The 23837-nt window shown below is 39.5% G+C and overlaps 2 protein-coding genes and 1 pseudogene across 4 annotated transcripts in view; 2 read left to right on the top strand and 1 right to left on the bottom strand.

Annotated features, from left to right (window-relative positions):
- The window catches only part of LOC129487840 (ubiquitin-like), a 401690-nt pseudogene that overhangs the window by 20635 nt on the left and 357218 nt on the right, over positions 1-23837 (top strand).
- Positions 1-23837, bottom strand: part of SLC35F4 (solute carrier family 35 member F4) — a 308259-nt gene that overhangs the window by 214631 nt on the left and 69791 nt on the right. The window lies entirely within an intron of this gene.
- Positions 4122-4695, top strand: LOC129487843 (large ribosomal subunit protein eL21-like). The gene has a single exon (XM_055289260.2). The coding sequence runs from the start codon at positions 4137-4139 to the stop codon at positions 4617-4619; it is 483 nt and encodes a 160-aa protein (XP_055145235.1). The 5' UTR covers positions 4122-4136; the 3' UTR covers positions 4620-4695.

Here is a 23837-nt window from a genome sequence, read left to right as displayed (position 1 = left end):
GTTGAGCTATGTGTAGGCATATGTACTGTACACATATACATAATTCATCAACTCTACAAGGAAGTTATTACTGAACCCATCTTATGAATGAGGCAAATAGCATCAATTATTCCATTGAGATCTTATAGTTAATATGGGACGAAGCCAGTAAATAGTTAAGTGTTACATTTAGTATGGAATAAAGCCAGAATTAACACCTAGGTCTGTCACCAAGGTCTGTGCCATTTCTCTCTGCCACTGTGAAGAGATATCTTTTATTGGGAAAATTAGCCTACTATATTTGGCTGTAACTTTTCCTGGTGGTCACTCAACTTTAAAAAACAGGTTGCATAAAAATAGATTTTTTAAAAGCAGAAATTAGACAAAGAAAAGGCTCTAGAAAAACAATTCTTGAACATGACCTGAAACATGAAAATAATTAACAAACAGTTCATCAGTTGTTTATGGCAATTGCCAAGGTACTTCAGGGTACTGTGAAAGTACAGTCACTTCCATGTCATCCCCAGACCTCTAATAGAATCCCTCAGAAGTTCGTACTAACTCTAGGCCCTGAGAAATTGGTATGCACTAGTCACAGGAGCCTGTGTATTAAATTCGTGCCACAAGAAAAATATCTCCCAGACCTTGCCTTCCTTTAGGAATGCAAGGAGAAAATTATAAAATGTATAGTGGAGTTTAGAAAACAAAGCAATCCAAATAAGACCAGTATCCCTTGATAATCTTTGATACACCATCCATGTATTAAAAAGTAGTGCAAGTGGAAGACTTCTCCAGGGTTGCCTATGAGATGCAGCCAGGAGGAACATCTCCAAATGAAGGAAGGGGACATCAGGATGACTGGCAGGCTACTAGCAGATCTTTAGAGGAAAGGCATTGAGAGTGAACAGAGAGGGAAGGCACAGATGCTGGGCTGAAAGGGAAGGAAGCTGGGAACCCTGCATGGGGCTACCACACCCCAGGACTTGTTCCTGGCCCCCACTGACTCCTGTGGGAGGAGTGAGTTGAACAGGCAAGGAGAAACCCACTCTCACCGTGAGCCTCTGAATGCCCATGCAGGAGACCTCTTGACCACCATGGACACTTGTGTTAGCAGGGAGAGCTTCTTAGAGAAGTGGTAGGGGCAGAACTCCAACTGGTGCAGAGTCCAGAGGGCTTAGTTCGAGAGCATCTGTAGTGGAGCACAACCAGGGATATCCATCCCCCCAGGCTCGACTTGCTCCCATGGGAGACTTTAGCCCTAGGGGAACTGTCCGACCTGAACCCTGCGAGGTAATCTTGCCCATGAGACCGGGCAGTCCAATCTGAGAACCCCATAGTCTGCTGGCCTTTCTCAGGGCCCCCAGCCTCGCCACACCTGCTTGCAGTACAGCCCCTGGGGGCCTGCATCATAGTTTCTGTGCTGGCGGACTGCACCTGACCAGAGGAGGGCTCCAGCAGAATGCCCCTGCAAACACTCACCAGCCCATCTGCTTCCTCCCCCATTGCAGCCTCCCGTGTGCCACTTTGCCTGCAAGTACTTGCCCAGAGGCACATCCTGCATTGCTTGGAAGGTGTGTGTGCGCCAGCAGATCTTGCCTTCCCTTCCTGCCAGCACGTTTATGCATGTGCACCATGCCAAGCCACTGCTGCCAGCATAAGTGCGCTCTGCCCTTCAACCCCCCACCACACCACCACTGTCATTGGAACCTTATCAGACATGGAGCCTGCCAGCACCGCCCCCACCAGCACTCCACCACAGTGTCCACACTGCCACTAGTGCAAAACAAGGCACGGAGAACAGTGGACCCAACAACCTCCTGAGTGAATGCACACAGAGCATGCAAACAGTCCTGTGCCCACCAGCACTCCACCCCTGTGCTAACACCATCACCAGTGCAAATGTGCACACAGTAGCAGGCGGGGGGCCCCAAAACCCAAGCCATGCTACCACCACCACTGCTGGGAACACCCACGTGGAGGCCAGAACTCCAGCACCCACTAGCACCCTGCTGCAGCCGATGAGTGTGCACCTCACCACACTGCTGCTGCCACTGCTGCTGGCACCTGTGAACAAGGACAAATCCTACTGCTACTGCCCTATGAAGCCACTGGAGTCTTGTGACCAGTGGTCCAGGAGCACCACAGCCCCTTCAGTGCAGCAGATTCCTAACCCGGAGGAGCCAGATAACAAAGCTGAGGCCAATATCAGTCCCTCAGAATTACAATATGCAGTCTAGGAGTTCTGAGCTGAGCCTTGGCTCTTTAAGGTTTTCCAGAAATGAAGCCAGTTGACTGAACCCATCTTATACCACAATCAAACCCTCAAGGTCATCAATGGGATAACAGAAATAAAACCCATCCAAAGGAAAGCAACTTTAGAGACTGAAGGAACATCTGCTCACAAAGATGAGAAAGAACCAGCACAAAAACTCTGACAATTCAAAAAGCCAGAGTGTCTTCTTTTCTATAATGATTGCACTAATTCTCCAGCAAGGGTTCTTAACTGGGCTGAGATGGCTGAAATGACAGAAATATAATTCAGAATATGTATAGAAATGAAGATCATTGAGATTCAGGAGAACACTGAAACCCAGTCTAAGGAAGCTAAGAATCACAATAAAATGATACAGAATCTTACAGACAAAATAGCCAGTGTAGAAAAGAATGTAACTGACCTGACAGAGCTGAAAAACATGCTACAAGAATTTCGTAATGCAACTGCAAGTATTAGCAGCAGAATAAACCAAACGGAGGAAAGAATCTCAGAGCTTGAAGACTGGTTTTCTGAAATAAGACAGAAAAGAATAAAAGAAAGAAAAGAAAAGGAATGAAAAAAACCTCCAAGAAATATGGGATTATGTTAGGAGACCAAATCTATGACTCACTGGTGTTCCTGTAAGAGATGGGGTGAATGGAAGCAACTTGGAAAATTTATTTCAAGATATCATCCATGAGAACGTCTCCAACCTAGCTAGAGAGGACAACATTCCAATTCAGGAAATGCAACAAACCCCTGCAAAATACTTTACAAGAAGATCATCCCCAAAACATACAATTATCAGATTTTCTGAGGTCAAAATGAAAGAAAAAAACATTAAAGCCTGGGCGTGGTGGCTCACACCTGTAATCCCAGCACTTTGGGAGGCCACAGGCAGATCACGAGGTCAGGAGATCGAGACCATCCTGGTTAACACAGTGAAACCCCTTCTCTACCAAAAATACAAAAAATTAGCCAGGAGTGGTGGCACACGCCTGTAATCCCAGCTACTTGGGAGGCTGAGGCAGGAGAATTGCTTGAACCCAGGAGGCGGAGGTTGCAGTGAGCCAAGATCGTGCCACTGCACTCCAGCCTGGGCGGCAAGGCAAGACTCCATCTAAAAAAAAAAAAAAAAAAAAAATGCAGCTAGAAAGTTCAGATTCCCTAGAAAGGGACACCCATAAGACTAACAGTGGATTTCTCAGCAGAAACTCTATAAGCCAGAAGAGAGTGAGGGCCTATATTCAAGATTCTTAAAGAAAATAAATTCGAACCAAGGATTTCATATCTGGCCAAATTAAGCTTTGGAAACAAAGGAGAAATAAGATCCTTTTCAGACAAGCAAATGCTGAGGGTCTCGTAAGACCTGCCTTACGAGAGCTCCTGAAAGAAGCACTAAATGTGGAAAGGAAAGACGGTGATCAGCCACTACAAAAACACACTTAAATACACAGATCACTGACACTATAAAGCAACCACACAAACAAGTCAGCATAATAACTAACAACACGATGACAGGATTAAGTCCATACATATCAATAATAACCTTGAATGTAAATGGGCAAAATGCTCCGAGTAAAGAAAGGATGTGGATAAATAGGAATGCTTTTACATTGTTGGTGGGAGTGTAAACTAGTTCAACCATTGTGGAAGACAGTGTGGTGATTCCTCAACGATCTAGAACTAGAAACACCATTTGACCCAGTGATAACATTACTGGGTATATACCCAAAGGATTATAAATCATGCTACTATAAAGACACATGCACATGTATGTTTATTGTGGCACTATTCACAATAGCAAAGACTTGGAACCAACCCAAATGTCCATCAATGAGAGACTGGATTAAGAAAATGTGGCTTTTTGGCTGGAACCGCCATCTTCCAGTAATTCGCCAAAATGACAAACAAAAAGGGAAAGAGGAGAGGCACCCGATATATATTCTCTAGGCCTTTTAGAAAACATGGAGTTGTTCCTTTGGCCATGTATATGCGAATCTATAAGAAAGGTGATATTGTAGACAGCAAGGGAATGGGTACTGTTCAAAAAGGAATGCCCCACAAGTGTTACCATGGCAAAACTGAGAGAGTCTACAATGTTACCCAGCATGCTGTTGGCATTGTTGTAAACAAACAAGTTAAGGGCAAGATTCTTGCCAAGAGAATTAATATGCATATTGAGCACATTAAGCACTCTAAGAGCCGAGATAGCTTCCTGAAACGCGTAAAGGAAAATGATCAGAAAAAGAAAGAAGCCAAAGAGAAAGGTACCTGGGTTCAACTAAAGTGCCAGCCTGCTCCACCCAGAGAAGCACACTTTGTGAGAACCAATGGGAAGGAGCCTGAGCTGCTGGAACCTATTCCCTATGAATTCATGGCATAATAGGTGTTAAAAAAAAAAAATTAAGGACCTCTGGGCTGTAAAAATGTTTCTCTTCATTGAGTAGAAGTGTGGTGTCCTCTCCCCCAAAGAAATATTTAAAGAAAAAAGAAAATGTGGCACATATACACCATGGAATACTATGCAGCCATAAAAAAGGATGAGTTCACGTCTTTTGCGGGGACATGGATGAAGCTGGGAACCATCATTCTAAGCAAACTATCACAGGGACAGAAAACCAAACACTGCATGTTCTCACTCATAGGTGGGAGTTGAAGAATGAGAACACATGGACACAGGGTGTGGAACATCACACACAGAGGCCTGTCAGCAGGGGTGAGGGGCTGGGGGAGGGATAGCATTAGGAGAAATACCTAATGTAAATGACAAGTTGATGGGTGCAGCAAACCAACACGGCACATGTATACCTATGTAACAAACCTGCATGTTGTGCACATGTACCCTAGAATGTAAAGCATAAAAAAAAAAAAAAAAAAAGGCAAACAGTGGCAAGCTGGATAAAGAAGCAAGGCAAGACCCAATGGTATGCCATCTTCCAGAGACCCATCTCACATGGAATGACACCCATAAACTCAAAAAAGGGATGGAGAAAAATCTACAAAGCAAATGGGGAACAGAAAAAAGTAAGGTTGGTGATATGGTTTGGCTGTGTCCCCACCCAAATCTCATCTTGAATTGTAACTCCTACAATTCCCACATGTCATGGGAAGAACCTGGTGGGAGGTGATTGAAATATGGGGACAGGTCTTTCCTGTGCTGTTCTCGTGTTAGTAAATGAGTCTAACGAGATCTGATGGTTTTTTAAAAAAGGAAGTTTCTCTGCATAAGCTCTCTCTCTTTGCCTGCTGTCATCCATGTAACATGACTTGCTCCTCCTTGTCTTCTGCCATGATTATGAGGCTACCCCAGCCACGTGGAACTATAAGCCCAACTAAACCTCTTTCTTTTGTAAATTGCCCAGTCTTGGGTCTTTATCAGCAGCATGAGAACGGACTAATATAGCTGGAATCCTAATTTCAGACAAAACAGACTTTAAACCAACAAAGATCAAAAAAGACAAAGAAGGACATTAACTACATAAAGATAAGGGTTCAATTCAACAAGAAGAGCTAACTCTCCTAAATATATATGCACCCAACACAGGAGCACCCAGATTCATAAAACAAGTTCTTAGAGACCTTCAAAGAGACTTAGACTCCCACATTAAAACAGTGGGAGACTTCAACATCCACTGACAATATTAGATCATTGAGGCAGAAAATCAACAAAATATTCAATACCTGAACTTGACACTGGACCAAATGGACCTAATAGACATCTACAGAACTATACACCCGAAACGAATAGAATATACATTCTTATTGCCATATGGTACATACTCTAAAATCAACTACACAATCAGATATAAAACAATGTTTAGCAAATTAAAAAGAAATTATACCAACCTCACTCTCAGACCACAGCACAATAAAAATAGAAATCAAGACTAAGAAAATCACTTGTAACCCTACAATTACATGGAAATTAAATAAACTGCTCCTGAATGACTTTTGGGTAAGTAATGAAAATCAAGGCAGAAATCAAAAAGTTCTTTGAAACCAATGAGAATAAAGCAGTGTTAAGAGGGAAATTTATAGCACTAAATGTCCACATCAAAAAGTTAAAAAGATCTCAAGTTAATAACCTAACATCACAACTAAAAGAACTAGAGAAGCAAGAACAAACCAACCCCAAAGCTAGCAGAAGACAAAAAATAACAATAATAATAACCAAAATCAGAGCTGAACTGAAGGAGATTGGGACACAAAAACCATTCAATAGATCAGTGAATCCAGGAGTTGGTTTTTTGAAAAAATTCATAAACTAGACAGACTGCTAGCTAGACTAATAAAGAAGAAAAGATCAGAAGGTCCAAATAAACACAATTAGAAATAATAAAGGAGCTATTACCACTGAACTCACAGAATACAAATAACTATCAGAGACTACTATGAACATCTCTTTGCAAACAAACTAGAAAATCAAGAAGAAATGGATATATTCCTGGATACATACACTCTCCCACGACTGAACCAAGAAGAAATTGAATCCCTGAAAAGACTAATAACAAGCTCTGAAATTAAATCAGTAATAAATGTACCAGATGTACAAAGAAGAGCTGATACCATTCCTACTGAAACTGTTCCAAAAAACTGAAGAGGAAGGACTTCTCCCCTTCTCATTCTCATTCTATGAGACCGGCATCATCCTGATACCAAAATCTGGCAGAGATACAACAAAAAAATGAAACTTCAGGCCAATATCCTTAATGAACATTGATGCAAAAACCTTCAACAAAATACTGGCAAGGCAAATCCAGCAGCACATCAAAAAGCTAATCCACCATGATCAAGTAGGCTTTATCCCTGGGATGCAAGGTTGGTTCAACACCGATAAAATCCATAAATGTGCTTCATTGCATGAACAGAACTAAAGACAAAAACCATAAGATCATCTCAACAGATGCAGAAAAAGCTTTCAATAAAACTCAACACCCCTTCATATTAAAAACTCTCGACAAACTAGGTATTGATGGAATATACCTCAAAATAATAAGAGCCATTTATGACAAACCCATGGTCAACATCATTCTGAATGGGAAAAAACTAGAAGCATTCCCCTTGAAAGCCAGTACAAGACAAGGATGCATCTCTCACCACTCCTATTGAACAAAGTATTGGAAGTCTTAGCCAGAGCAATCAGGCAAAAGAAAGAAATAAATGACATCCAAATAGAAAGAGAGTAAGTCAAACTATCCCTGTTTGCAGATGTCATGATTCTATACCTAGAAAACCCCAAAGTCTTGGCCCAAAAGCTCTTTCAGCTGATAAATAACTTCAGCAAAGTTTCAGGATACAAAATCAATGTACAAAAATCATTAGCATTCCTATACACCAACAACAGCCAAGCCAAGGGCCAAATCAACAATGCAATCCCATTCGCAATCGCCACAAAAAGAATCAAATACCTAGGATTACAGCTAACCAAGGAGGGAAAAAGATCTCTACAATAAGAATTACAAAACACTACTTAAAAAAATCAGAGATGACACAAACAAATGGAAAAACATTTCTTGCTCACAGATAGAAAGAATCAGTATTGTTAAGATGGCCATGCTGCCTAAAGCAATTTACAGATTCAGTGTTGTTCCTATCCAACTACCAGTGGCATTCTTCACAGAACTAGAAAGAACTATTTTAAAATTTCTATGGAACTAGAAAAGAACTCAAATAGCCAAGGCAAAAGAACAAAACAGGCTGGGCGCGGTGGCTCACGCTTGTAATCCCAGCACTTTGGGAGGCCGAGGCGGGCGGATCACAAGGTCAGGAGATCGAGACCACGGTGAAACCCCGTCTCTACTAAAAATACAAAAAAAAAATTAGCCGGGCGTGGTGGCGGGCGCCCGTAGTCCCAGCTACTCGGAGAGGCTGAGGCAGGAGAATGGCGTGAACCCGGGAGGCAGAGCTTGCAGTGAGCCGAGATTGCGCCACTGCACTCCAGCCTGGGCAATAGAGCGAGACTCCGTCTCAAAAAAAAAAAAAAAAAAAAAAAAAAAAAAAAAAAAAAAAGAACAAAACAGGAGGCATCACACTACTCAAATTCAAACTATGTTACAGGATTACAGTAACTAAAACAGCATGGTACTGATATAAAACCAGACACATAGACCAAGGGAACAGAATAGAGAGTCCAGAAATAATGCTGCACCCCCACAACCATCTGATCTTTGACAAAGCTGACAAAAACAAGCAAGGCCATGTACAGAATATTGAAACTGGACCACTTCCTTATGCCACATACAAAAGCCACCTTAAGATGAATTAAAGACTTAAATGTAAAACCCAAAACTATAAAAATTCTGGAAGAAAATCTAGGTAATACCATTCAGGACACAGGAATTGGCAAAGATTTCATGAGGAAGACACCAAAAGCAATTGCAACAAAAGCAAAAATTGACAAGTGGAATCTAATTAAACTAAAGAGCTTCTGCACAGCAAAACAAACTATCAACAGAGTAAACAGACAACCTACAGAATGGGAGAAAATATTTACAAACTATGCATCTGACAAAGGTCTAATATCCAGCATCTATTAGGAACTTAAATTTACAAGAAAAAAAAACCCACTATATTAAAAAGTGGGCAAAAAAAAAACATGAACGGACACTTCTCAAAGAAGACATACATGTGCCCAACAAGCATATTTTTAAAAGCTCAATATCATAGATCATTAGAGAAATGCAAATCAAAACCATAATAGGTACCGTCTCATACCACTCAAAATGGCTATTACTAAAAAGTCAAGAAATAACAGATACTGGTGAGGCTGCAGAGAAGAGGAATGTTTATACGCTGTTGGTAGGAGTGTAAATTAGTTCAACCATTGTAGAAAGCAGTGTGACGATTCCTCAAAGAGCTAAAAGTGGAGCTCATATTTGACCCAGCATCTCATTACTGGGTACATACCCAAAGGAATATAAATTATTCTACCATAAAGACACATGAATGCATATGTTCATCATAGTATTATTCACAATAGCGAAGACATGAAATCAACCTAAATGCTCATCAATGGCAGACTGAATAAAGAAAATGTGGTAGATATACATCATGGAATACTATGCAGCCATAAAAAAGAACAAGATCATGTCCTTTGCAGGAAAATGAATGGAGCTGGAGGCCATCATCCTTAGCAAACTGATGCAGGAACAGAAAACCAAATACCTCATATTCTCACTTACAAGTGGGAGTTAAATGATGAGAACACATGGACACAAAGAGAGGAACAACAGACACTAGAGCCTACCTGAGGGTGCAGGTTGGGAGGAGGGAGAAGGGCAGAAAAAATAACTATTGGTTACTAGGCTTAATACCTGGGTGATAAAGTAATCTGTATATCAAACCCCCATGACACAAGTTTACCTATACAACAAACCTGCACATGTACCCCTGAACCTAAAAGTTTTTTAAAAAGAAAGTAGTACAAGTAAAAAATATTTATCACAATTACCTTTTAGTTATCAAGGACAGTTTAATGTATTCATCACTAACAGAGTAATCTGTAAGACATATTTTAGAAATGTTATCAGAATTAATTTATATGAGTCAGTTACATTTACCCAAATGAGTGCAAGTAGAGTTGACCCTTGAGCAATAATGAGTTTGAACTGCACACATCCACTTATACGTGGATTTTTTTCAATATACTGGGAATTTTTTGAACATTTGCAACAATTTGAAAAACTCCCAGAAAAACTGAGTAGCCTAGAAATATCAAAAAAAAGGTATGTCATGAATGCATAAAATATATGTAGATACTAGTCTATTTGGACATTTACCACCATAAAATGTACACAAATCTACTAAACAAAGTTAAAATTTATTAAAACCCATGGGTAAACAGAGACCATACATGGTGGTGTTTGCAGTTAAGAGCATGGAAACAAATGTAAAGATAGAGCATTAAATTCTAACTGCATAAAACTAACTTTAGTACATACTGTACTACAGTAATGATTTTGTAGCCACCTCTGGTTGCTATTGCAGTGAGCTCAAGTGTTTTGAGTATCTGCTTAAAACACCCTGTGTAAGCAGTCTGTCCTCCAGTAAATTGTGTATGACAGTAAAAAACTAATCTCTCTTGGTTCACACATATTTTGCATTGTGTTTAGTGCAATACCATAAACTTTGAATAACACCATGAGAATCATACAAAGTGCCACTAGTGATGCTGGAAGTGCTCCCAAGAAGCAGAGAAAAGTCATGACATTACAAAAATAAAGTTGAATTGCTTGAAATGTGGCATAAATTGAAGTCTGCAGCTGTGGTTGCCTGCCGTCTCAAGATAAATGAATCCTGAATAAGGACCATTGTAAAAAAGGAAGGAAGGAAGGAAGGAAGGAAGGAAGGAAGGAAGGAAGGAAGGAAGGAAGGAAGGAAGGAAGGAGAGGGGAGGGGAGGGGAGGGGAGGGGAGGGGAGGGGAGCTGTTGCTGCAGCTATACCAGCAGCCATGAAAACCTTGCATTTTTTTGCAAGATACCTTTTAAAATCATATTAAAAATGCTGTTTTTATGTGGGTGGAGGATTGCTATCAGAAAGATATACCTGTAGACTCTAATATGATTTGAGAAAAAGTGGTCATTATATGACAACTTAAAGCAAAAGGAAGGTAAAGTATCTAAAGCTGGAGGATTTAATGTCAGCAAAGGATGGTTTAACAATTTTTTAAAATATCAAGCAGCTTCTGTCCACCAAGAGGCAGCAGAGAGTTCCCAGATGCAGATAACTGTCTGAACAAGTTTGTAATGCAGACAAAAGTGTCCTATTCTGGAAAAAAAAAATGCCACAAAGGACATTTATTAGTAAGAAAGAGAAGCGAGCACCAGGATTTAAGGCAGGAAGGAATGGGCTAACTCTACTGTTTTGTGCAAATGTAGTTGGGTTTATCATCAGGACACCCCTTATCAATAAAGTTGCTAACTCCAGAAGCTTGAAGGGAAAATACAAACACCAGCAGCCAATCTTTTGTTTGTACAACAAGGCCTGGACAATAAGAACCATTTTTCTGGGTTGCTCCATTGATGCTTTGTCTCTGAAGTCAGGAAACACCTTGCCAGCATGGGACAGCCCTTTAAAGTTCTTTTGACATTGGACAATGGCCCAGCCACCCAGAATCTCCTGAGTTCAAAAATTAAAGATTGTTGTCTATTTGCCCCTAAACACAACATCTCTAATTCAGCCTTTAGATCAGTGGGTCATAAGAATCTTTAAGGCTCATTACACAAGATATTCTATGAAAGATTGTCAACAGTATGGAAGAGAACCCTGACAGAGAGAAGATAATAAAAATCTAGGATTACATTATAGAAGATGCTGTCACTGATACAGAAAAAGTTGTGAAAGCCATCAAGCTCAAAACAATTCCTGCTGAAAAAACTGTCTGATGTTTTGTATGAGTTCACAGGATTTATGACAGAGCTAATCAAGGAAATAATGAAAGAGATATGGAAATGGCAAAAAAGTGATTAGTGAAGGGTTTCAAGATGTGTGTGTTGGAGAAACTGAAGAGCTAATACGTATCACACCAGAGGAATTAACTGAAGACGACATGTTGGAGATGAGTGCTTCCAAACCAGTGCTAGAGAATGAGAAAGACATAGAAGAAGCAGTGCCAGAAAAAAAAATGATTTTAGACAATCTAGCTAAAGGGTCCCAATTATTCAAGACTGCTTTTAACTTCTTTAACAACATAGACCTTTTGTGTGGTATAGGCACTGAAACTAAAGTAGATAGTAGAAGAAGGATTTGTACCATGTAGAAACATTTTTAGGGCTGGGTGTACTGGCTCATGCCTGTAATTACAACACTTTGGGAGGCCAGGGCAGGAGGATTGCTTGAGGCTAGTAGGTCAAGACCAGCCTGGGCTACATGGTAAGATCCTGTCTCTATAAAAAAATCTTTTTTCTTAAATTAGTCAGGGGCGTGCCTGTAGTCCCAGCTACTTGGGAGGCTGTGCTGGGAGAATCTCTTGAGCCCAAAAGGTTGAGGCTGCAGTAAGCTATGATTTCACCACTGCACTCTAACCTGGGTAACAGAGACTCTGTCTCTTCAAACAAAACAAAACAAGAAACATTTTTAGGGAAATGAGAAACAAAAAAGTCAGACAAAAATTACGATGCCTTTTTATAAATTTACACCAAGTATACCTAACTCTCTTGCCTCCCCTTCCACCTCTGCCACCCATGTGACAGCAATACCAAGCCCTCCTTGTCCTCTTCCTCCTCAGCCTACTCAGCATGAAGATGATGAGGATAAAGACCTTTATAATGATCCACTTCCACTTAATGAACAGTGGGATGTTTTCTCTTCCTTATGCTTTTCTTAATAACATTTTTTCTCTACCTTATTGTAAGAATACTCTATATAATACACATAACAGGGAGTTTGTGCCCCTAACCCCTGCACTGTGCAAAGGTCAGCTATGGTTTAAATATTTTGATGATTAAAAATTAAGCCTCGGTTACCTGAAGTTTATACTACATGAAATATCTCTGTAATGGTGCCAGATATCATAATTTAACCCAGATGGCAGCTATGATATCACACTGACTCTTGGCCAAGGGCAACAAGCGTCTCTCCCTGGTGATAGATAATCCAGCCCTCCATTGCATGGCACCCCTGCCTGCTTCCCTTGACAATGAAATGAGACATTAGTGGAGAAATTACTCTTAAAAAGCACTCAGGCAGGACTACATTGCAATTCTGTACAGAGCAGTGTACAGTGTACGGAGGCTTGCGTTGGAAATTTTAGCTCTAGATAGCTCTAAGAACAAACCAGCAATCCTGAGAGGACCCACAGACCCTCTGAAGGAAGCAGACTGCTCATACAGGACCCGGGAGATGCCCCAAATACTGTGAATGCCCCAACTGTGAAAGTGGGGAAGGGAGACCCTCCTCTCCTAAATGCACACCCCTACTGGAGAACCTGAAGGTCTGTTTGCAGGAGAAGTTTCCGACTTTACCTGGAGCTGAGTCAATTTAGAGAGCTGAGTGAAATACTGGGGAAGAGAAAGCAGCAGAAAGGCCGTGGGAGCTTTCTGGGTCCCCTGGCAGGCAATTCCTGCCTGGTACCACAGGGATTCATTGGGATGGTGGCCAGAGAAGCAGAGGGTAAAACTCCACAGGGAGAAGGAATTCTCTAGCTGAACTTGGTAACAATTTGAATGGGGCAAGAAGCCTCCTGGCCAGAACTTGGGGGAGGGCGCAAATCCAGTGCGCAAACTCCACAGGCAGAGGAAGAACCAAGCTCTTTTCTTTGGCAGCTGGAAGACAGGTAGCCTGGGGCAAGTTTTCAAGCCCCTCTCACCCTCTGCCTGGAAATAGACTCAGGGCTGTTGGGGGTAGGGCACGGTGGGAGTGAGACCGGCCCTTCAGTTTGCGTGGGAGCTGGGTGAGGCCTGTGACTGCTGGCTTTCCTTCACTTCCCTGACAACCTGCATGACTCAGCAGAGGCAGCCATAATTATCCTAGGTACACAACTCCAGTGACCTAGGAATCTCACTCCCATACCTCACAGCAGCTGCAGCAAGATCTGCCCAGTGAAAGTCTAAGCTCAGATATGCCTAGCCCTGCCCCCACCTGATGGTCCTTTCCTATCCACCCTGGTAGCAGAAGACAAAGGGCATATAATCTTGGGAGTTCTAGGGCCCTGCCCACCGCTGGTCCCTCTCCACACGACTACAGCTGATGCTCTCTGGAAAGTGCCACCTCCTAATAGGAGGCCAACTGGCATGAAAACAGAGCATTAAACCACCAAAGCTAAGAACCCTCACGGAGTCCATTGCACTCCCTTGTCACCTCCACCAGAACAGGTGCTGGTATCCATAGCTGAGAGGCCCACAGATAGTTCACATCACAGGACTCTATGCAGACAATGCCCAGTACCAGCCCAGAGCCAGGTAGACTCGCTGGGTCGCTAGACACAGAAGAGAGACAATGATCACTGCAGTTCGGCTCACAGGAAGCCTCATACTTAGGAAAAGAGGGAGAGTACTACATCAAGGGACAAAAGAATCTGAACAACAGCCTTCAGCCCTAGACCTACCCTCTGACAGAGCCTACCCAAATGAGAAGGAACCAGAAAACCAACCCTGGTAATATGACAAAACAAGGCTCTTCAACACCCCTCAAAAATCACATTAGTTCACCAGCAATGGATCCAAACCAAGAAGAGATCCCAGATTTGCCTGAAAAAGAATTCAGTAGGTTAATAATTAAGCTAATCAGGGAGGCACCAGAGAAAGGTGAAGCCCAGTGCAAGGAAATCCAAAAAATGATACAAGAAGTGAAGGGAGAAATATTCAAGGAAATAGATAGCTTAAAGAACAAATCAAAAATTCAAGAAACTTTGGATACACTTTTAGAAATGTGAAATGCTCTAGAAAGTCTCAGCAATAGAATTGAACAAGAAAGAAATTCAGAGCTCAAAGACAAGGTCTTCAAATTAATCCAATCCAACAAAGAAAAAAAGAAAAAGAAAATATGAACAAAGCTTCTAAGTAGTCTGGGATTATGTTAAATAACCAAACCTAAGAATAATCAGTGTTCCTGAGGAAGAAGAGAATTTTAAAAGCTTGGAAAACATATTTGGGGGAATAATTGAGGAAAACATCCCCAGTCTTGCTAGAGACCTAGCCATCAAAACACAAGAAGCACAAAGAATACCTGGGAAATTCATCACAAAAAGATCGCCTGATCACGTTGTCATCAGGTTGTCCAAAGTTAAGATGAAGGAAAGAATCTTAAGAGCTGTGAGACAGAAGCACCAGGTAACCTATAAGGGAAAACCTATCAGATTAACATCAGATTTCTCAACAGAAACGCTACAAACTAGAAGGGATTGGGGCCCTATCTTCAATCTCCTCAAACAAAACAATTATCGGCCAACAATTTTGTATCCAGTAAAACTAACCTTCATATATGAAGGAAAGATACAGTCTTTTCCAGACAAACAAATGCTGAGAGAATTCGCTATTACCAAGCCATGACTACAAGAATAGCAAAAAAGAGCTCTAAATCTTGAAACAAATCCTGGAAACACATCAAAACAGAACCTCTTTAAAGCATAAATCACACAGGACCTATAAAACAAAAATACAAGTTAAAAAGCAAAACAAAAAACCAAAGTACACAGGCAACAAAGAGCTGGATGAATGTGATGGTACCTCTTATTTCAATACTAACATTGAATGTAAATGGTCTAAACGTTCCACTTAAAAGATACAGAACTGCAGAATGGGTAACAACAGATAAGAACTCACCAACCAACTATCTGCTCCCTTAGGAGACTCACCTAACACATAAGGACTCACATAAACTTAGAGCAAAGGAGTGGAAAAAGGCTTTTCATGCAAATGGACACCAAAAGTGAGCAGGGGTAGCTATTCTTAGACAAAACAAACTTTAAAGCAACAGCAGTTAAAAGAGACAAGGAGAGACATTATATAATGGTAGAAGGCCTTGTCCAACGGGAAAATACCACAATCCTAAACATATATGCACCTAACACTGGAGCTCCCAAATTTATAAAACAATTACTAACAGACCTAAGAAATGAGATAGACAATAATAGTGGGGGACATCAGTACTCCACTGACAGCACTAGACAGGTCATCAAGACAGAAAGTCAATGAAGAAACAATGGATTTAACTCTGCTTTGGAACAAATGGACTTAGCAAATATATACAGAACATTTCATCCAACAACCACAGAATACACATTCTATTAAACAGCACATGGAACTTTCTCCAAGATAGACCATATGATAGGCCATAAAATGAGACTCAATAAATTTAAGAAAATTGAAATCACATCAAGCACTCTTTCAGACCACAGTGGAATAAAACTGGAAATTAACTCCAAAAGGAAATTTTAAAACTATACAAATACATGGAAATTAAATAATTTGCTCTTCTGGATCTAACAGACATCTGCAGAACTCTCGACCCCAAATCAACAGAATATACATTCTTCTGAGCACCACATAGGATTTATTCTAAAATTGACCACATAATTGGAAGTAAAATGCTCCTCGGCAAATGCAAAAGAACGGAAATCAAAACAAACAGTCTCTCAGACCACAGTGTAATCAAATTAGAACTCAGTATCCAGAAACTCGCTCAAAACCACACAACTACATGAAAACTGAACAACTTGCTCCTGAATGACTACTGGGTACATAACAAAATGAAGGCAGAAATAAATAAGCTCTTTGAACCCAATGAGAACAAATATACAATGTACCAGAATCTCCGGGACACAGCTAAAGCAGTGTTTAGAGGGAAACTTATAGCACTAAATGCCTACATGAGAAAGTGGGATAGATCTAAAATTGACAATCTAACACCACAATTAAAAGAACTAGAGCAGCAAGAACAAAGAAATTCAAAAGCTAGCAGAAAAGAAATAACTAAGATCAGAGCAGAACTGAAGGAGATAGAGACATACAAAACCCTTCAAAAAATCAGTGAATCCAGGAGCTGGTTTTTTGAAAAGATTAACAAAATAGATAGACCACTAGCCAGACTAATAAAGAAGAAAAGAGAGGAGAATCAAATAGATGCAATAAAAAATGATAAAGAGGAGATGACCACTGATCTCACAGAAATACAAACTACCATCAGAGAATACTATAAACACCTCTATGCAAATAAACTAGAAAATCTAGAAGAAATGGATAAATTCCTGGACACATACACCCTCCCAAGACTAAACCAGGAAGAAGTCCAATCCCTGAACAGATCAATAACAAGTTCTGAAATTGAGGCAGTAATTAATAGCCTACCAACCAAAAAAAGCCCAGGACCAGACGGATTCACAGCCAAATTTTACCAGAAGTACAAAGAGAAGCTGGTACCATTCTTTTTGAAATTATTCCAAACAACAGAAAAAGAGGGATTCCTCCCTAATGCATTTTATGAGGACAGAATCATCCTGATATCAAAACCTGGCAAAGACACAACCAAAAATAAAATTTCAGACCAATATGCCTGATGAACATCAATGTGAAAATTCTCAATAAAATACTGGCAAACGGAATCCAGCAGCACATCAAAAAGCTTATCCACCATGATCAAGTTGGCTTCATCCCTGGGATACAAGGCTGGTTCAATATACACAAATCAATCAATGTAATCCATCACATAAACAGAACCAATGACAAAAACAATATTATCGCCATAGATGCAGAAAAGGCCTTCGATAAAATTCAGCTCTGCTTCATGCTAAAATCACTCAAGAAACTAGGTACTGATAAAATGTATCTCAAAATAATAAGAGCCATTTATGACAAACCCACAGCCAATATCACACCGAATGGGCAAAAACTGGAAGGATTCCCTTTGAAAAGCGGCATAAGACAAGGATGCCCTTTCTCACCACTCCTATTCAACATAGTATTGGAAGTTCTGGCCAGGGCAATCAGGCAAGAGAAAAAAACATGGTATTCACATAGGAAGAGAGGAAATCAAATTATCTCTGTTTGCAGATGACATGATAGTATATTTAGAAAACCCCATTATCTCAGACGAAAAACTCCTTAAGCTGATAAGCAACTTCAGCAAAGTCTCAGGATACAAAATCAATATGCAAAAATCACAAGAATTCCTATACAACAATAATAGAGAGACGAATCATGAGTGAACTCCCATTCACAATTGCTACAAAGAGAAAAAAATACCTAGGAATACAACTTACAAGGGATATGAAGGACCTCTTCAATGAGAACTACAAACCGCTGCTCAAGGAAATAAGAGAGGACACAAACAAATGGAAAAACATTTCATGCTCACGGATAGGAAGAATCAATATTGTGATAATGGCCACACTGCCCAAAGTAATTTATAGGTTCAATGCTCTTCTCATCAAGCTACCATTGACTTCCTTCACAGAATTGGAAAAAACTACTTTAAATTTAATGTAGAACCAAAAAAGAGCCCGCATAGCCAAGAAAATCCTAAGCAAAAAGAACAAGCTGGAGGCATCACACTACCTGACTTCAAAGTATACCACAAGGCTACAGTAACCAAAACAGCATGGTACTGGTACCAAAAACGACATATAGATCAATGAAACCAAACAGAGGCCTCAGAAATAACACCACACATCTACAATCATCTGATCTTTGACAAACCTGACAAAAACAAGCAATGGGGAAAGGATTCCCTATTTAATAAACGGTGCTGGGAAAACTGGCTAGCCATATGCGGAAAACTGAAACTGGACCCATTCCTTATACCTTATACAAAAATTAACTCAAGGTGGATTAAAGATTTAAACATAAGACCTAAAACCATAAAAACCCTAGAAGAAAAGCTAGGCAACACCATTGAGGACATAGGCATGGGCAAAGACTTCATGACTAAAACACCAAAAGCAAAGGCAACAAAAGCCAAAATTGACAAATGGGATCTAATTAAACTAAAGAGCTTTTGCACAGCAAAAGAAACTATCATCAGAGTGAACAGGCAATCTACAGAATGGGAGAGAAATTTTGCAATCTATCCATCTGACAAAGGTCTAATATCCACAATCTACAAGGAAGTTAAACAAATTTACAAGAAAAAAACAAACAACCCCATCAAAAAGTGGGCAAAGGATATGAACAGACGCTTTTTTTCAAAAGAAGATATTTATGTGGCCAACAAACATGTGAAAGAAAGCTCATCATCACTGCTCATTAGGTAAATGCAAATCAAAACCACAATGAGATACCATCTCACACCAGTTAGAATGGCGATCATTAAAAAGTCAGGAAACAACAGATGCTGGAGAGGATGTGGAGAAAGAGGAATGCTTATACACTGTTGGCAGGAGTGTAAATTAGTTCAACCATTGTGGAAGACAGTGTGGTGATTCCTCAAGGATCTAGAACTAGGAATGCCATTTGACCCAGCAATCCCATTACTGGGTATATACCCAAAGGATTATAAAACACATGCACATGTATGTTTACTACAGCACTATTCACAATAGCAAAGACTTGGAACCAACCCAAATGCCCACTAATGATAGACTGGATAAAGAAAATGTGGCACATATACACCACAGAATACTATGCAGCTATGAAAAAAGATGAGTTCATGTCCTTTGCAGGGACATGGAGAAGCTGGAAACCATCATTTTCAGCAAACTGACACAGGAACAGAAAACCAAACACCACATGTTCTCACTCATAAGTGGGAGTTGAACAATGAGAACATATGGGTACAGGGAGGGGAACATCACGCACTGGGGCTTGTTGGAGGGTGGGGGGCAAGGGGAGGGATAGCATTAGAGAAATACCTAATGTAAATGACGGGTTGATGGGTGCAGCAAACCACCATGGCACATGTGTACCTATGCAACAAACCTCCACTTTCTGCACATGTATCCCAGAACTTAAAGTATAATTTTTTTAAAAAAGGAAAATATACGAATGGCCAGCAAACATATGAAAAAATGCTCAACATCACTAATGATCAGGGAAATGCAAATCAAAATGACATTGCGATACTACCTCACTCCTGCAAGAATATCTATAATCAAAAAATAAAAAACAGTAGATGTTAGCATGGATGTGGTGATCAGTGAACCCTTCTACACTGCTGGTAGGAATGTAAACTAGTGCAGCCACTATGGAAAACAGTGTGGAGATTCCTGAAATAACTAAAAGTAGAACCACCATTTGATCCATCAATCCCACTACTGGGTATCTACCCAGAGGAAAATAAGTCATTACATGAAAAGACACTTGCACATGCATGTTTATAGCAGTACAATTTGCAACTGCAAAAATATGGAACCAGCCTAAATGCCCATCAACCAATGAGTGGATAAAGAAAATGTGATATACATATATATATATATATATATGCACACACACACCATGGAATACAACTCAGCCATAAAAAGGAATGAAATAATGGCATTGGCAACAACCTGGATGGAGTTGGAGACCATTATTCTAAGTGAAGTTACTCAGATATGGAAAACCAAACATCATGTGTTCTCACTTATAAGCGGGAGTTAAGTTATGAGGACACAAAAGCATAAGAATGATATAATGGACTCTGGGGACTCAAGGGGAAAAGTGGGAGGGGGATGCAGGATAAAAGACTACACATTGGGTGCAGTGTTCATTGCTTGGGTGATGGATGTACCGAAATTTCAGAAATCACCACTAAAGAACTTACTCATGTAACCAAATACCACCTGTACCCCAAAAACTTATGGGAAAAATTAAATCATATAAACTTATAATTAAGTGTATTTTATTAAAATGGAATACATAAAAAAATTTAAACATTAAAAGCACTCAGCAAAATTAAGGGGTGTAACTTAAAAAACCAAACCAAAGGATTAGAAATCGGTGTCTGGAAAACAGAGAAGAAAATTCTCCAAAGGCCTGACCTCATCTTATCATAAAACTTACCAAATCCTGAAAATGTGCCCAGGCTCCTCTGAGTAACAGAAAGCAAATGAATTAATAATAAAGGGATGAACCTGAGAAAAATAACACCTGCTCCGCCTTTTTTATGCTCATTTTTTTAAACTTTCATTTTTTTTTTTGTTTCAATTGCTTTAGGGGTACAAGTGGTTTTTGGTTACATGGATGAAACTGTACAGTGGTGAAGACTGGGCTTTTAGTGCATCCATCACCTGAATATTGTACCCAATAGGTAATTTTTTTCACTCACCACACTCTTACCCTTCTACCTCTGAGCCTCCAATGTCCATCAAACTGTCCTGTATGCTTTTGCATACCCATAGCTTAGCTCTCACTTATAAGTAAGAACATTTGGTATTTGGTTTTCTGTTCCTGAGTTACTTAGGATAATGGCCTCCAGTTCCATCCAAATTGCTGCAAAAGACATTATTTAATTCTTTTTTATGGCTGAGTAGTATTTCACGGTATATGTACACCACATTTTCTTTATCCATTCATCTTGTTGATTCCATATCTTTGCAATTGTCATTTGTGCTGCAATAAACATATGTGTGCAGGTGTCTTTTTGATAATAATGACTCCTTTTCCTTTGGGTAGATTTCCCAGTAGTGGAATTGCTGGATTGAATGATAGATTTACTTTTAGTTCTTTGAGAAATCTCCATATTGTTTTTCCATAAAGGTTGTACTAATTTACATTCTCTATGTAAACCAGTGTATAAGCATTCACATAGACCAATAGAACAGAATAGAGAACCCAGAAATAAAGCCAAATACTTACAACTAACTGATCTTCGACAAAGCACACAAAAACACAAATTGAGGAAAGGACATGCTATTCCATAAATGGTGCTGGGAAAATTGTAGAAGAATGCAGAAGAATAAAACTGGATTCCTATCTTTCATCATATAAAAAATCAGCTTGAGATACGTTAAAGACTTAAATCTAAAACCCCAAACCATAAAAATTCTAGAAGAAAACCTAGGGAAAACTCTTCTGGACATTGGCATAGGCAAAGAATTTATGACTAAGACCCCAAAAACAAATGCAACAAAAATAAATAAGACCAAACTAAACTAAAAAGCTTCTGCACAGCAAAAGAAATATTCAACAGAGTAAACACACAATCTACAGAATAGGAGAAAATATTTGCAAACTATACATCTGACAAAGGACTAATATTCAGAATTGACAAGGAACTCAGAGAAATCAGCAAGAAAAAATAATCCCACGAAAAAGTGGGCAAACAACATAAACAGACATTTCTCACAAGATGTACAAATGGCCAACAAACATATGAAAAAATGTTCAACATCACTAATCACCAGGGAAATGCAAATTACAATCACAGTGAGATACCACCTTACCCCAGCCAGAATGACCATTATTAACAAGTCGAAAACTAATAGATAATGGCACAGATGTGGTGAAAAGCAAATTTGTTCTTTTTCTACTTTCTCTTTTATAGTAGCCTTGACTACCGAATGGGTCTGTGGGCCCATTCCATTCATTTTAATTCATGCTTTGGGTTTGAACTTCTTTTAGATTTCCAATGCCATTCATCATTCTGGCCACTTGACTTGGGACAAAAGTGCTTCTTTGGGTGTGATCTATAAATGCTATGACTGTAGTACCCTGCAAATAATACATAAATGAAACGACTCGAAAATATATGCTTCATGTGTCCAAATAAAACATACTTCTGGGAAAAAAAATGATCTTTTGAGCATTCAACTATTATATGTATTGGTATTGGAGATTAATGAAAAGACCAGAAATCTTGAAGATGCTGGTGGAATTCAGAAGATTGGGTTTTGAATTCCTGCTCCATCAATTATCAGTTATATAACCGTGAACAAATTACACCCATCTCTGGAAGCCAAATTTTCCTCGTCTGTATATTAGAGATAAAATTAGCTCCCTTCCTCAAAAGGTTGTAACTAGGATTTAAATGAGCTAATGTATGCTTATCACAGATGTTGGGACTTTGCATATATTCAATAAATGTTAGTAGCTAATATTTTCATTAAATGTAATCATATCCCTTCCTAGTCAGTTTGTATATACAGACAAAGCAGAATATTTACTAGGTTTGGATCGATGGAAAAATAGAAAAATCTTTGTAAACAAACTTTCATGTTTTGTCTATGACTTTCACATATGTGCTCAGCCTTCAAGTTTCTCCTTGGTAGTCTAGAAGAAGCTGAAAAGACTTCACTTATTTAGGAACCATTCACTAAGAACCTAATGTGTATAAGGAAGGAAAAATAATTCAAGAGCTCGCCACCCAACAACCTAACTGAACATATCAAAGTCATCAGAATTTCTGGCCAACTTTACATATTCAAATCATTTAGCCAATCTGCTTATGTGTTGATCCAATATAATAAAAATTTCTAAATCAGTCATGCTATAGCATTACACATTCAGTTAGAACTATCAGCTACAGGAAAGTCACCCAGAAATCCAATGGACTAGAAGCCAGTAGCGTACAAATTATTTCATCACTCAGGTAGTAAGCATAGTATCCAATACCTAGTTTTTCAATCCTCACCCAACTCCCACCCTCCACCCTCAAGTAGGCCTCAGTGTCTCTTGTTTCCTTGTGTCCACATGTACTCAATGTTTAGCTCCCACTTACAAGTAAGAACATGCAGTGTTTGGTTTTCTGTTCCTGCATTAATTCAATTGGGATAATGGCCTCCGGCTACATCAATGTTGCTGCAAAGAACATTATTTCACTCTTCCATATGGCTGCATAGTATTCCATGGTACATATACCTCATTTTCTTTACCCAGTCCACCACTGATGGGCATCTAGGTTGATTCCATGTCTCTGTCATTGTGAATAGTGCTGTGATGAACATATGTGTGCATGTGTCTTTATGAACAACTTTTAGAATGACTTTTCATTTCAAAACTTTCATCCACCCCTATATTACAGGTTTTTATATCTGACACATAATCATAATCTATTTTCACCAGATTTTTGGAACTTTGCTTGATTACCTCAGTTAAAGAATAAACTGCATCTAATCTGACCTGTGAATTAAAATTTGTATACAATGTTTTTATAGTCACTGTCAAACAATTGGAAGTATTATCAGGCAACAGGAAGATAACATATTTCTGTTTGTGCAACTTGTTTCAAATACACATAAATTTAACATATTAA

This window comes from Symphalangus syndactylus, chromosome 8 (genome assembly GCF_028878055.3).
Source record: "Symphalangus syndactylus isolate Jambi chromosome 8, NHGRI_mSymSyn1-v2.1_pri, whole genome shotgun sequence".
Lineage (NCBI taxonomy): Eukaryota > Metazoa > Chordata > Mammalia > Primates > Hylobatidae > Symphalangus > Symphalangus syndactylus.
The sequence above is the reverse complement of the archived record's forward strand: the minus strand, read 5'-3'. Positions and strand labels throughout refer to the sequence as shown.